This window comes from Lytechinus variegatus, chromosome 7, assembly GCF_018143015.1.
Source record: "Lytechinus variegatus isolate NC3 chromosome 7, Lvar_3.0, whole genome shotgun sequence".
Lineage (NCBI taxonomy): Eukaryota > Metazoa > Echinodermata > Echinoidea > Temnopleuroida > Toxopneustidae > Lytechinus > Lytechinus variegatus.
The window spans coordinates 21,137,116-21,150,425 of NC_054746.1; the positions used below are offsets into that span (position 1 = coordinate 21,137,116).

General features: G+C 34.9%; 1 protein-coding gene across 3 annotated transcripts in view; it reads right to left on the minus strand.

Annotated features, from left to right (window-relative positions):
- Positions 1-3,579: 3,579 nt before the first annotated feature.
- Positions 3,580-13,310, minus strand: part of LOC121418721 (phosphofurin acidic cluster sorting protein 2-like) — a 95,630-nt gene continuing 85,899 nt past the window's right edge. The window contains exons 15-20 of one of the 3 annotated variants that reach the window (XM_041612792.1): positions 9,254-9,402; positions 8,677-8,728; positions 7,101-7,227; positions 6,448-6,680; positions 6,077-6,187; positions 3,580-5,231 (exon numbers count right to left, since the gene is read on the minus strand). In XM_041612792.1, coding sequence (XP_041468726.1) covers positions 5,113-5,231; positions 6,077-6,187; positions 6,448-6,680; positions 7,101-7,227; positions 8,677-8,728; positions 9,254-9,402 — 791 coding nt within the window. In that variant the 3' untranslated portion in view covers positions 3,580-5,112. Of the gene's footprint in view, positions 5,232-6,076; positions 6,188-6,447; positions 6,684-7,100; positions 7,228-8,676; positions 8,729-9,253; positions 9,403-13,310 lie in introns of all 3 variants that reach the window. The other 2 variants (XM_041612791.1, XM_041612790.1) reach the window with 2 other exon arrangements.

Sequence of the window (13,310 nt, forward strand, 5' to 3'; positions counted from 1 at the left end):
TTGGAATTAATATTAAACCAATCAATACAAATCTGAAAATATTATTAAAGGAGGACAAAAAAAATGTGGATGGCAAAAATACAAAACATCAGCCACTTTCAACATAGTTATCAAAATGATGATAAATAACAATAACGAAAAAAATATATATGTTTGCTATTTACACTTTGATCATTATATATACTATCACTTAGACTTGCATGATGCACAGAATATATACAGTGACAACTCCAATAAACACGCTGCATTGATAATATATGGCAAATACTCTATTCAATCTTACAAGCACATCATATTCTAAAATGCATTTGATCAAAATGTAAAGACAATAGAATATACATACACAGATTAGACTCTTCAGCAGAATTGATTATTTACACACATTTCTATCATTTGCCTCAAAGATAATGATCATACGATCCAGTGTATCATAAAGCAATTGGCTGAAAATACAGACTGGTGCATCTCTCACAAACATTTACATTGTAATTAAAAAAAGAGCATGTAAACATTACCAAAGAAATGAATAAATATAAGCATTGTATGCATTAAAAATGGGTACAAATCAAATTGCATAGCATTCAAAATAATAGACACGATTTAAATCAGTTCAACACAATATAGAACGGTGCAACAGACACTCCATTCATTATTTTAAGTAGGAAGAGCTAAATCATCTATGAAGATATCATTACAGACCAAACTGAACAGAAATATAAGAGACCTCTTTTCATGAGTTGTGAAGTTGAACTAGATAACAGTATAGATGCATGTCTCTACGAATTATAAATGAGATGTATGGGACACAACATCTGTTAGATAATATCAACAAGCATTACAGAAATCATAGCACCAATGAATTTCATTCTTCTCTCTGCTTTTTTATTTTAAATATAGAATTTCCATGCCATTGAAAGGTTGATATTAAAATCACAAGGCATTTCTGTTTACTGTCATTTATTGAGATTTTGAGCCATCTTTTCTGGCCGAATCGTTTAGAGTGTGTTCACATATCACACAATATCAATGGAGCACACCACTATGGGGACTGTTCAGTCTTCATGTGATCTGTACTCATATATTAACGAAACTAGGGGCCCTGTTGCATAAACCTTGTGATGAATGGAAAAAAGTGTTAAAGGAAGTGAACAAGAGCCATTTGATTGGCCGAGGGCAACCATTCTCCTTACGAACTTCATAATTACTTGAAGGAACCTGCAGACATTACAAGCTCTGCTTTTCATGCAGGTTCCTTCATATTTCACTTTATTTACTGCCATTATCTTTGTATTTTCTATGTAATCAAATGTATTTCTTGTATTATGTTATCATTTTGTTATCTTGTGAAGTATGAAAATAAATTCAATTCAATTCAATTCATACATTTCAAATATTTACCATTGATACCTAGTCTTCTGAAAAAATGATGGCACCCATTGCAACGTTATAGGTATGTCATATGTGAACACAATACACACTGGCACAGTTGATAACACAAAATCATTAAAGCACACATTGCTCTACTGTTCATTCTTGTCAAATCTTACGAAAACTAAAATAAAAATCATGACCCCCATTACTCAAAGCTTAGCAACTGGTCGTAATGACAGATTTTTTATGATTGATTCCATTAATCACCATGTGCGAACTATCATATAAATCAAAGCGTACGATCAATAGCTAAGTTTGTATAGTGGGGCTAATGGGATGATTGTCATACTTCTAGCATCAGCCTCATGAAGCCCGCATTTCCAGAAATGGGGTAAAGACGGAAATCACTGCAAAACAGCATGGACAATGTCTGCTACATCTATATGAATACTATCGCTGTCTACTAAACATATTGAAAAAAAAAAGTTTATGAACACCTATTCACCTGGAAAAATGGTTACGTGAATGTATGTGCAGAGAAATTTTAAAGGAATATGAAGAATTTATGTGTTACTCTGTAGTGGTGGCAATGGATACACACATATTGATCTGATAAATTGTGATCAATGTTTCATAGTAAACTGAAAAGATTTGAAATGTTTGGTATTTCATCCTTATATTATGAGAGCATAGTATGCAGCCAGGCATGCCTGCCAGAAGAATTTTGTAACAATATAGAGTACTTTTAGCAAAATGTTGAACTTTTGATTACAACACACACAGAAACCTCAAAGAGTTACCTCAAAATATTCTCTCAACAAGGATAGACGGTGATATCAATCACTGTGTCACTATTAAAGGTCAAAATGGGTCACATCACTAAGGATGCAGTCAGTAGCTAAACATTTGAGGTACATGTAACTCTTTGAGATTTCTTTGCATGTTGTGATCAAAAGTGTAACATATTGTTTCTTTCAAACCAACACGGGAGTTTCTATGATCGTAGAGTACTCTAAACCCTCATCGTAACATCATGGACAGCTTGATGAAAAAACTGACCACTCAGCTTAAAAAGCTCTGGTCAGTCCTGTCTGACCTGAAGGATCACAATTATGATTGGAAATGCTGTTGAATCAATGAATCTTATTTGGAATCCTGAACAATGTTACTAATCACCTTTACAAAGGTTACATTATGTGTTTTGAATTGCAAAGGGGGGTTGGAAGAACACCAAATTATTTCCATGAAATTAAAGAATAATGAAATAAAATCAATATTCACATTCTTCTTTTGGCATTCAAATTTGCAGCCCATTTTACATATCAATTACTACAATATAAAATCATGATAATGTCACAAAGACATAATTAGAGACAATTGTATATCAATAAATGTATATTTCTACTGTTTTTATTACTGTGGACATCAACAATAAACTTTACAGCCATTTTCTGCTTTGGCAAGGAGAGAAAAGATATTTACTGTAATCTTGTATAATTTACTTACACATCCCATTGATAATGTAAACTGATATTACACATGGAATATTACTATCAATCATTACTGTTTAGAATGAAGCATAAACTTTTGGCTCTTTAGGAAAACAAATTATATGGACTCTGAAATATACAAAATCAACCAATCAGAAATGGGGACAAAATGGGACAGATTATTTCTTCAATGTTTGGCGTTAGTCAAGTTCATCTTCATCATTATATATTGCACAAATGAATGCCTTTGGCAGTCACAGAAATCAATGCTCCTCGAATTGATAAAGCTTCATACCAGATGATAGATTTCACAAAAAGGATGAGGAGATTGACATGACGATGAAAAGGAACAAGACATCCAAGGTATGGATTTGTATGAAACAGAAATTTGACAGCTTTAATTTGTTGCTAAAATCTTAATTTCAATTAGGCAAAGAGATAGAATAATTTTAAATTTAGAAAAGTTCCTCAGTAAATTGATGATTTATGTCACAATTTTTTGTGATCATTATTTGATTGTCATTTTTACATTCTTGCAAAATATTTAAGTTCTTTTTTTTACAACATTGAATGTGTCCTCAAAAAATCACAATGAGAAAAGAAAAACATGCAGTAAAGAAATAGGCACAGTTCCTCTATGGACCATCTCTGATTCGAAACAAATTCAAATTTACCAGACAATTAACCATTACTGATGGCGATATTAAGGTAATGAAAATTGAAATTAAAAACTTTTCATTGTCTTCCCATTTGTTTTTTTGGTGGGGGGATGAACGCATGTAACAAATCATATAAAACTGGCTTGAAAGGGGCAATCATTTTTTTACAAATTAAAAAAAGAAAAAGAATTGAAAAAAATGTTTAAGGGTGAAAATCTGCTTAAGCAGAAGCATTCCTTTTATTTTCCAAATGATTTTCTTTAAATTTAAATGAAGTGAATGTGTGTATCACATTTTTTTTTACCATTTCATATGCTTATTAAACCAATGGATCCTCTCATAATCTTTTGGCCAGACAAATCCCTTGGAAAGACTATTAAAATGTTTGCCAGCCCCTTAAAAAATACTTGAAAAAAAAAGACAGATACACTCTTCATAGGAAGCCATCATTAGACCTAATTTTCATATATTATCAAATGACTCTTTCACCTTATGTCCATCCAGCCTCTTTATATTCATCTGCATATATCAACTTTGGATTTAGTGGGGAAAAGACCAAATCAATACAGACTGAAAAATGCATCTTGAGCAACTTTACTGAGCATATAAACAATGAAGTAAAAGTCTTCAAAGCATTCCTGGACATCAATAAAGAAAAACTTTTCAGTACTTCAAAATGTCCCAGGAAATGTTTTGAATATCATTTATCATCAAGGACTGGTTCAATGACAAATAAAGCCAAACTTAGCACCAAATTTCAAACAAATCATTGATATATGCACCACTTATAAAAGAACAAAGTTTAATGTAACAAACATTTTTTTTGCTAATAAGAAAATGAGCAGAAGAGATCATGATTTGAGGGGACTGACTGCATGGATTGATGGAAAATAATACTGATGGTGTCGGACAGAAACCTGCAAAGGTTGTGAGTGGCAGAAGCAGCAACTTTACGAGGGTAAGAAACTAAAAATAACATGGAGAACTGGTTGCTTAACATGAAATATACCATCTCTCTTGGGAACAAGTTGCTTTCATAGTCTTTGCCCCATTGCAGCATCAAATGCATAAGATATGATGGAAATTTCCTATCTATGCTACAAGGTTGAGAGAAGATTCTGAACTACTAACCACCCTTTCTGCAGACTGTCCTAAGTTGACTGTAAGTCATGATTAGTGAACAAAACATACAAATAAAACAAAAATGTTAATGACTACTCTCTTCAGAGGGAAAGATCATATTCGTAGAGTAAACTCTTTCAAAGATCATATAAAAAGTGATCTGCTGGAATTCAGGGACACATTGTTCAGTAACTATAGAGACATGAGATTGGCAAAGCATGAAACATTAATAGCTTTAACAAAAAATTCAGCGGCAACATTTTGTCTGTCTCAGACCTTGCGTAGCCTTATACACAAACTTCACCGACATCCTGATGAGATGATTGATCATCAAAAAGGTTGAATGATCATCACAATAAATAGCTATCCTGATTGTGCGCAGGGTCCATCTTACGTGTGACCTATAAAGCAGCATACATTGATTGTCTCAGTCGAGCCATCCTGTGGCTGTCTTTCTGGTGCCAATCTACCTAGCAGGGCGCTTCCACGTGGCCGAAGAGTGCGACAGGGAAGAGCTTCACGTGCGTCTGCCACTGTGCAGACAGCTGGAAAAACTTCACCCGCGATAACTCGTTGCCGTCAATAGTTACTGTTGGGAAGATAGAATCACATTGAGAGAAATATCCAATTACACGCTCATACACAATGAAATTATAGTAAGTATTCATACGGTGATCATTCAATAAATTGGCAAGTGGTTGAATCGCAATCCTAATTAACACAGATACTATTTGGAAAAATATAAATGATTTTCTTAAGTGTGTAATGTGGAACAATACAGAATATCATTTCAAAGAAATTTAATTTTGGATGAACTCTTTTTTAGATTTACCCTTTTTTCTGCATATTGATTAGGGATGTCTCTACATTATACCATAGACAAGAAGCAAAAATTAAAGATAAGCCTATCATTATTGATCATTTCTCATATCAATACTCCCGTGCAATCAGATATTTAAGCAAATATTCAAAATAAATTTCAAGAAGTACAGATTAAGTCATAAAAAGCATCTCTTGGATAAATGGGAATAGGTAATAGTGCTCATTTACTAGATTACAGACAACTGTCCAGCTGATAATGATTCAGTGTTTGTATGGCACCACGCATATGTTTACTGTTCTGTTCAATATACACCTTATTTTTACCCAAGAAACACTGTTTTTAAAAGACATTCCAGTTCAGACCACAATTGCATTCAATCAAATTTTCAAAGTGCTAAAAATAAACATGTAATAGGGCAAATATGAAATGCTGAAAAGGTGCATCTTTTTAATGTGATTCTGTAAAATCACAGTTAAATGAATGAATCAGAGATCTCAATCATGAGAGGGGAAAAGTGTGATTCACATGGCTTTTAGAAACATTGGAAAATGTTTAACACTGAGAAAGATAGGTGGAATTTGTGAGGGGTAAGGTTAATAACCAACACCAACCTGTAAGGGAGTAGTCCTGTGTTCTTGATGTACAGACTAGCCTGTAGATACCATCAACTGTTTGACTCTTGAGCTCGGGAACTGCAGTTTTCTTCCCTATCCTCATCACTGCTGATAATAGAAAATAAACAAAAGTGAACTTTAGTTACACCTACAATCAACTAAAACACATCCTACTGGTTTACTCTTAAGGAACTGCATTTTTTTCCCCTCTATCCTATTACCGCTGATGATAGAAAAAAAAACAGAAAATGAAACAAGTTTTATCTGTATTCAAGCTAATCCAATCCTCATTAAATTCAACAAGACACAAAGTTTGCCATACTACTCTGATTAATCAACGTACCTATAACCGAAAGGTATAAACTTACTTTTCTTGTTCTTTTCCTTGGTGACGACAACCATGGAGAGGGCAGCGGTCGCGGCTGGAGCCTCACTGGTGGACGGTAAACGGTAGACTGTGAGGGAGCGGAACGCGGTCTTGAGGGATGATTTATCCTTCTTGCTCCCCGACATGGGCCAGTACTCAACCTGGAGGTCCAGGAGTTCACTGTTGCCGCTGGGCGTGGGAGGACTGGTAGGGGTGACAGAGGTACTGCTGCTGCTGCTAGGATGGACAGAGAAGGGAATAATAAAATATTTAAGGATTGCAGTTGTGAATTAGGAAAAAAAGGGAAAAATTAGAGGGAAAAATTAGAAAAAAAGGAATAAGTGTATATAATACTTATATTAATAATATAATTAAAAAAAAAAAGCAGTTGAAATAAAGTGCAGGACAAGGGTCCTCAGTATTCCTTGGACAGAATAATAAAAAAGACAATACATCCTATCCTTAGCACGAAACCGAGCTACTTTAAGGTTGAACTTGAGGGAGAGCATTTAGGGTTCTAATAGTTTATCAATGGTCACTGAAAGTGTTAAAACGGAAAAAGGTAAACTAAAATTTTTGGTTCCCTCGAACAGCTCTAAGAAAGGTAAAATCTAAAAGTGCAAGGTTTGAGGGAGGGGCACTTGCCATACATACCTCTGTGGGACGGTGGTAGTACTGACAGCTGGGCTTGGGGGTGGGGTACTCCCATCCACCTTGTCCTTGGCTGATGAGGGTGGACTTGACGAGAGCAGACTACCTCCCATTGCAGACTCTTCACTCTCTGTAAAAGAATCAATCAAAAACATGAAAGATAATTTGATCAGATTGACCTTCATTTTCATTAATTTCCGATACAATTGGGTATAGCTAGTATTCAATATCAAATTCATTATAAACAATTTAAATAAGTAATATATTTATACAAATTGACATAATTATAATGGTAGAAATCATATTATATCAAATATTCTTATTAAAATAATAAGATTCAACATGAACATCTAATCTGGGGCCATTGAAGAAAGATTTGTGATCAAATGCAACTCCCCAAAACAAAACAGAAAAAAAAGATTTTCTACTAACAGAGCTAGGAAATATTTTTTTTTGCAAGGCTCTTGGCCCCATAACACAAAGGTTAGTTCTCAATCGTAGGGCGGGTTTTTATTATTGATTACATAACTATTTTGTGCAATTAATCATACCAATCAATTGCACAATCGAATGCTAAGCTTTGTGTTAACAGCCCCCTTATTATAACAGTAGGAAATGAGTGCCAGACCTTTTATTGTTGACTAATCAATAGGATTAAGTTTACAAGTGACAGCTGCTAATTAAACGTAACAGTTCCGGAAGGCCCTGGGACAATGCCAATAGGATAGGAAGAACATCCTGCCTTCTCTCTAAGTCTTTCAAGCTCAGTGTATTCACAACTAACTCCCCCTCAATTTATTTTCTTCTAAGAACTGATATTGCTTTGAAAATGCTTGACTGCAGAAATGATGAATTCTACCAATGAGTAATCTGGTAACGTGAGTTTGCACATAGACAAGCTTTCATATGGTTTGCATTGTTCATTTTTGTACATTGCACCCACTAAAAAGAGTCACAACAATTTTACAGGGTGTAGATGGTCAACTGAACTGATCACAGTGGTGGTTGTATGTGATTTGTCTGTTTTATAGTTCATATATGAAGTTGTAGTGCTCTCAAATTATCAGTGCATAAAAAGTATATGAAGTGCTGTAAGAATTGAGTAAAATGGGGACCGGAGTATAAGAAGGTTGATGATTTTTTTAATTTGCCCCTCTACCCCTTTTTTTGGGAGGGGGGGGGGGTAGAAAAAAACAAGTGTATTTTTTCATTCATCTGAGAAAAGTGAAAGTGTTGGCTGTTTTCCAAACTAGGAAGTGTGATAGCTTAAACACTTTGTATTGGTATGTCATGAAATGTAAGGCACCACATGTGGCTGGGACAACTGTTCATTGTGGTGGGGGACTTCAATAATATTCACCCCTGTGGTTTATAGTGTGATCAGGGACCTACATTCTAGTAACCCTTTTAACTCAATTTGATTACAGTACATTTCCCATACGATAACCCAAGATATCCCTGGATTAGGGCCCAAGTGGTTAAGTATATTGGGTGCAATGTTATAACTAAAAGTGTCCATGGGAGAAAAATGGCAATATTATTTATTTCTTTTTTGTATTGGATGATTTTTAGCTCTTACCTGCAATGGCCACTGCTCCTAATGCTGAACTTGGAGGGCCGATTAATACATTCTGAAAACAGAAATACAAAACAATTAAGTTAAAAGAATGTAGCTGCAGGTACACCAACATTGACCTAACTTTGTATACTCCTGAAATCTTAGCTGAAAAATGGTCACACTGAAGATCCCCCAAACACACAAAGGCACATGCGGGAACAGTGTAATAAAAATGAATATTTAGAGGTGCTAAAAACAAAAAGTACCATAGCGCGTACAACGTATGAATAATAATTTAACATTTGCAATAATTACCAAAATATTCAGGATAAAAAGGGAAGTTAATTATTGAGGAAAGAGGTATGTCTATTATTATTACTTGGAAAAAGACGTGACATCTGACTGAGATGCCATTCTTATTTTGCTCTTTTATCGGCAATTCTATATATCTTATGTATATAATAGGCAATACAGGTCATACATTTATTACAGGTAATACCAGTGCTTTTCAGAGTCTGGCATCATCTACTCCCCATTAAATCGCAAGATAGATTGCCTTTAATGCTTTTCCTGTTCAACAAGAGCATTTTCTACTCACACTAATAAATGGAACAAATTTCTGGCAAGATTCGTCATCAGATCCCCTCTGCTTGCATGTGAGCATCACCTCTCCTATGGGCAGACCAAGACTCGTGGTGGCACCAGACAGATATTTCTCAACACGATTTGCTATTTCTCGCTTATCAGCTGCCATAAAACACAATTAAATAAAGAATTTGTTGGAATAGACATTCTAAAAGTAGGGAATCTAGAAATCAGATTTTTAGTGACCATTTATGTACCTCCATTTCATAAAAAAATTATAATTGTCCTCTGAAAATTTTCTACCTCTTTTATCGCAACTGAATATTCAATAGCTGACTGTTTGCATTTTCAAACAAATATAGATTTGAATAATCAATATAAAAAGAACTTGAAAAAAATAATGGTTATATAATTTAGTAACTTAAGATCTAAATAAGGCTAAATGTAAATTATACTGGAGTATATCTGGGGCCCGCTGCAGAAAGAGTTGCAATCAATCGCAACTGTAAAATCAAGTGCATCTTGATTTTCAACCAATCAACAGCGCGCGTTTGGGACTTGCGATTGATTGTTATTAAATAAAGAATTTGTTGGAATAGACATTCTAAAAGTAGGGAATCTAGAAATCAGATTTTTAGTGACCATTTATGTACCTCCATTTCATAAAAAAATTATAATTGTCCTCTGAAAATTTTCTACCTATTTTATCGCAACTGAATATTCAATAGCTGACTGTTTGCATTTTCAAACAAATATAGATTTGAATAATCAATATAAAAAGAACTTGAAAAAAATAATGGTTATATAATTTAGTAACTTAAGATCTAAATAAGGCTAAATGTAAATTATACTGGAGTATATCTGGGGCCCGCTGCAGAAAGAGTTGCAATCAATTGCAACTGTAAAATCAAGTGCATCTTGATTTTCAACCAATCAACAGCGCGCGTTTGGGACTTGCGATTGATTGTTTGGTTTGCATTTAAACGCAACTCTTTCTGCAACGGGTCCCAGTACTGACATCAAATATTACATAATCAGAATCTGTTGATTCTTTGTGAAAATGTAATCCTCTTATTTCTAGTTTCTAATAGTGAGTTTGGAATAACTTAAAACATCATCTATATGCCTATTTCATCTTTAATTTATTTTCTAAATTGTATGCTAACATTCTTTGAAGTCATATGAGAGAGTACTTTAAAGGCAACAGGTGCTGAGAAAAGAGGCAATGATTACATAATGATTATGTAATCCTCCATGATTCATTGACAGTTACTTCTATACAATGAGTCATTAGCATCTATTCTATGAAATTTTCTTTCTCAGAAGAATGGCAAGATATGATACATGTATAGAAATAGTAATCGGTTGTGAGAAGCAAAAAGAAAGTAGTCAAAAAGAAAAGGTAAGAAAACAAGAAAAAAAACAAGTGGAATGCCTCTGGCCGTCTCACCTGCATCACGCGGTTCAATATAGCAGCAGTGCTGACTTTGAAAACTACTCTAACTCGCACAAGATGTTCAGTGATACATGGTTACTCCTATGTCCACTTTTTATGAACTAGACCAATAAACTTACAGAGATATGATGGTTATTCAACAAAAAACCGCAACATGGCCAAGGTTCATTGACCTTAAATGACCTTTGACCTTGATCATGTGACCTGAAACTTGCACAAGATGTTCAGTGATACTTGAGTACTCTTATGTACAAGTTTCATGAATCAGATCCATAAACTATCAAAGTTATGATGGTAATTCAACAGATACACCCAATCGGCCAAAGTTCATTGACCTTTGACCTTGGTCATGTGACCTGAAATGCGCACAGGATGTTCAGTGATACTTGATTACTCTAATGTCCAAGTTTAACGAACTAGACCAATAAACTTTCAAAGTTATGATGGTAATTCAACAGATACCCCCGATTCAGCCAAAGTTCATTGACCCTAAATGACCTTTGACCTTAATCATGAGACCTGGAACTTGCACAAAATGTTCAGTGATGCTTGAATACTATTATATCCAAGTTTCATGAATCAGATCCATAAACTTTCAAAATTATGATGGGAATTCAACAGATACCCCAAATTCTGCCAAAGTTCATTGACCCTAAATGACCTTTGACCTTGGTCATGTGACATGAAACTCATGCAGGATGTTCAGTGATACTTGACTAACCTTATGTCCAAGTTTCATGAACTAGGTCCATATATTTTCTAAGTTATGATGACATTTCAAAAACTTAACCTCAGGTTAAGATTTTGATGTTGATTCCTCCAACATGGTCTAAGTTCATTGACCCTAAATGACCTTTGACCTTGGTCATGTGACATGAAACTAAGCCTGAGTCATATCGATTATTTTGAAAACCGGTGTTCGACAGCTCTAATTCGATCGAACATCGATGCATCGAATATTGAAGGCGGGGAAAATTTAGTCTTTTGTTCTTGCGTGGATGCGCTTTGCATATGTACTACGCACTGGCGGTATGCGCTGGCATTAGCCGGGTGAGCGTTGCACAAGCAGATGACAGAGCAAAGTTCGTTTGTATTTTCCATGATCACAAAACACACAAAAAAGGCCGGGGACCAAAGCAGAATTCTTCCCAAAATATCTCAACAATGATATTTGCAGATGACAACATATAAGTTTAAAATGAAACAATAATAAAGACATGAATCACGCAGAGTCGATCCGAATGATTTTCGGTCAACTAGCATTCGCAGTCCATTCACCAGCCCGGCCCCGTCCGCAGCTCCGTACACTCACTCTCCCGAAACGACAGGCGTGCTTGACGTCAGCGCCAGCAAACAAGTGCAATCAATGGAGAGCGCTGTAACTTGCCTGAGATTGTGTAGTTGGATCCAAAATGAGCTCCAAATAAATTTATGGGAATAAATACGTAATTTTCTCTGGATGGTCATTTGAATTGCTATTCAATGCTGATATAACGATTGTGAGGAAAGATTGTGGAATATGAGTTATGACGATGTTCGAGAATTAATCCTGATAATGACAATCCCGTTTTTAGACGCGATTGAGCATGTGATCAAAATATATACGAATGTTTCGAATCGAATCGAGCCCTGAATTCATCTCAATTATTACGATTTAACAAGATTTTATGGTCATACTAAGAATATTGACGATGTCAGCAAAGTATGTTATGTTCATATGGAAGAATTAATACTGGCATTATTTCTGTTGTTATTCCATCTCTGGACGTCTCCTCCAAGCTCCGAGAAAATAAGCACAATGCGCATGCGTGTTCGATGACGTATGACATATTTTCCCATTCATGAAATCAGAGCCCAAAGTTGGGCTCAAACTAGCTTCAAATTGATGGGGAAAAAATCAAATCCAATTTTCTCTGTTTTGTCATGTAAAATGTTATTATATGGTGATATTACGAACTTGAACAGAGTTTTTGCATGTAGACAATGTTCGACAATCAATCCTGACGTGATGATTATTTTTTTTAGACAAGTGCACTAGCTCGACTCAAGAAGTCAAGTCGATCGTCATGAGATGTCCGCCATTGAAAATTGAAACGAAATACAAACGTTTCACATCAAGCTCTAAATTCATATTAATGATTATCGTATGCAAATTATTGTTAAATATTACGATTAAATAATGTTCTATGGTCATGATATTAATATTGTTCATGAAAGCAAGATTTATTTTACGTTGATCGCGTCAATTTCCGGCCATTTTCTGGTTTGATTAAAGAACAGTACTGCGCATGCACGATCGATGGCCATGACTTCCATTCATGAATTCATCGTGCATAAATTATCTCCGCACGAGCAGACGAGTAAGACTCGAACTATGATCGAAATAAACTTCAAATTAATGGTGAATAGCATCATAAAAAGGCATCATAATTACTCAATCGGTTTCATTTTGGGGGCAATAGAAATCAAGTAAGTAGTAGTAAAGTTGGACATTACTGATATTTTGATGATTGATTGTGTAAACCAAACGAATCGGCCGGCCGACGTATTTTTTTTTTTTTCGATGCACCGATTTTGCAAAATCTGCACCGGTGTTCGATGACATCGATCGAAC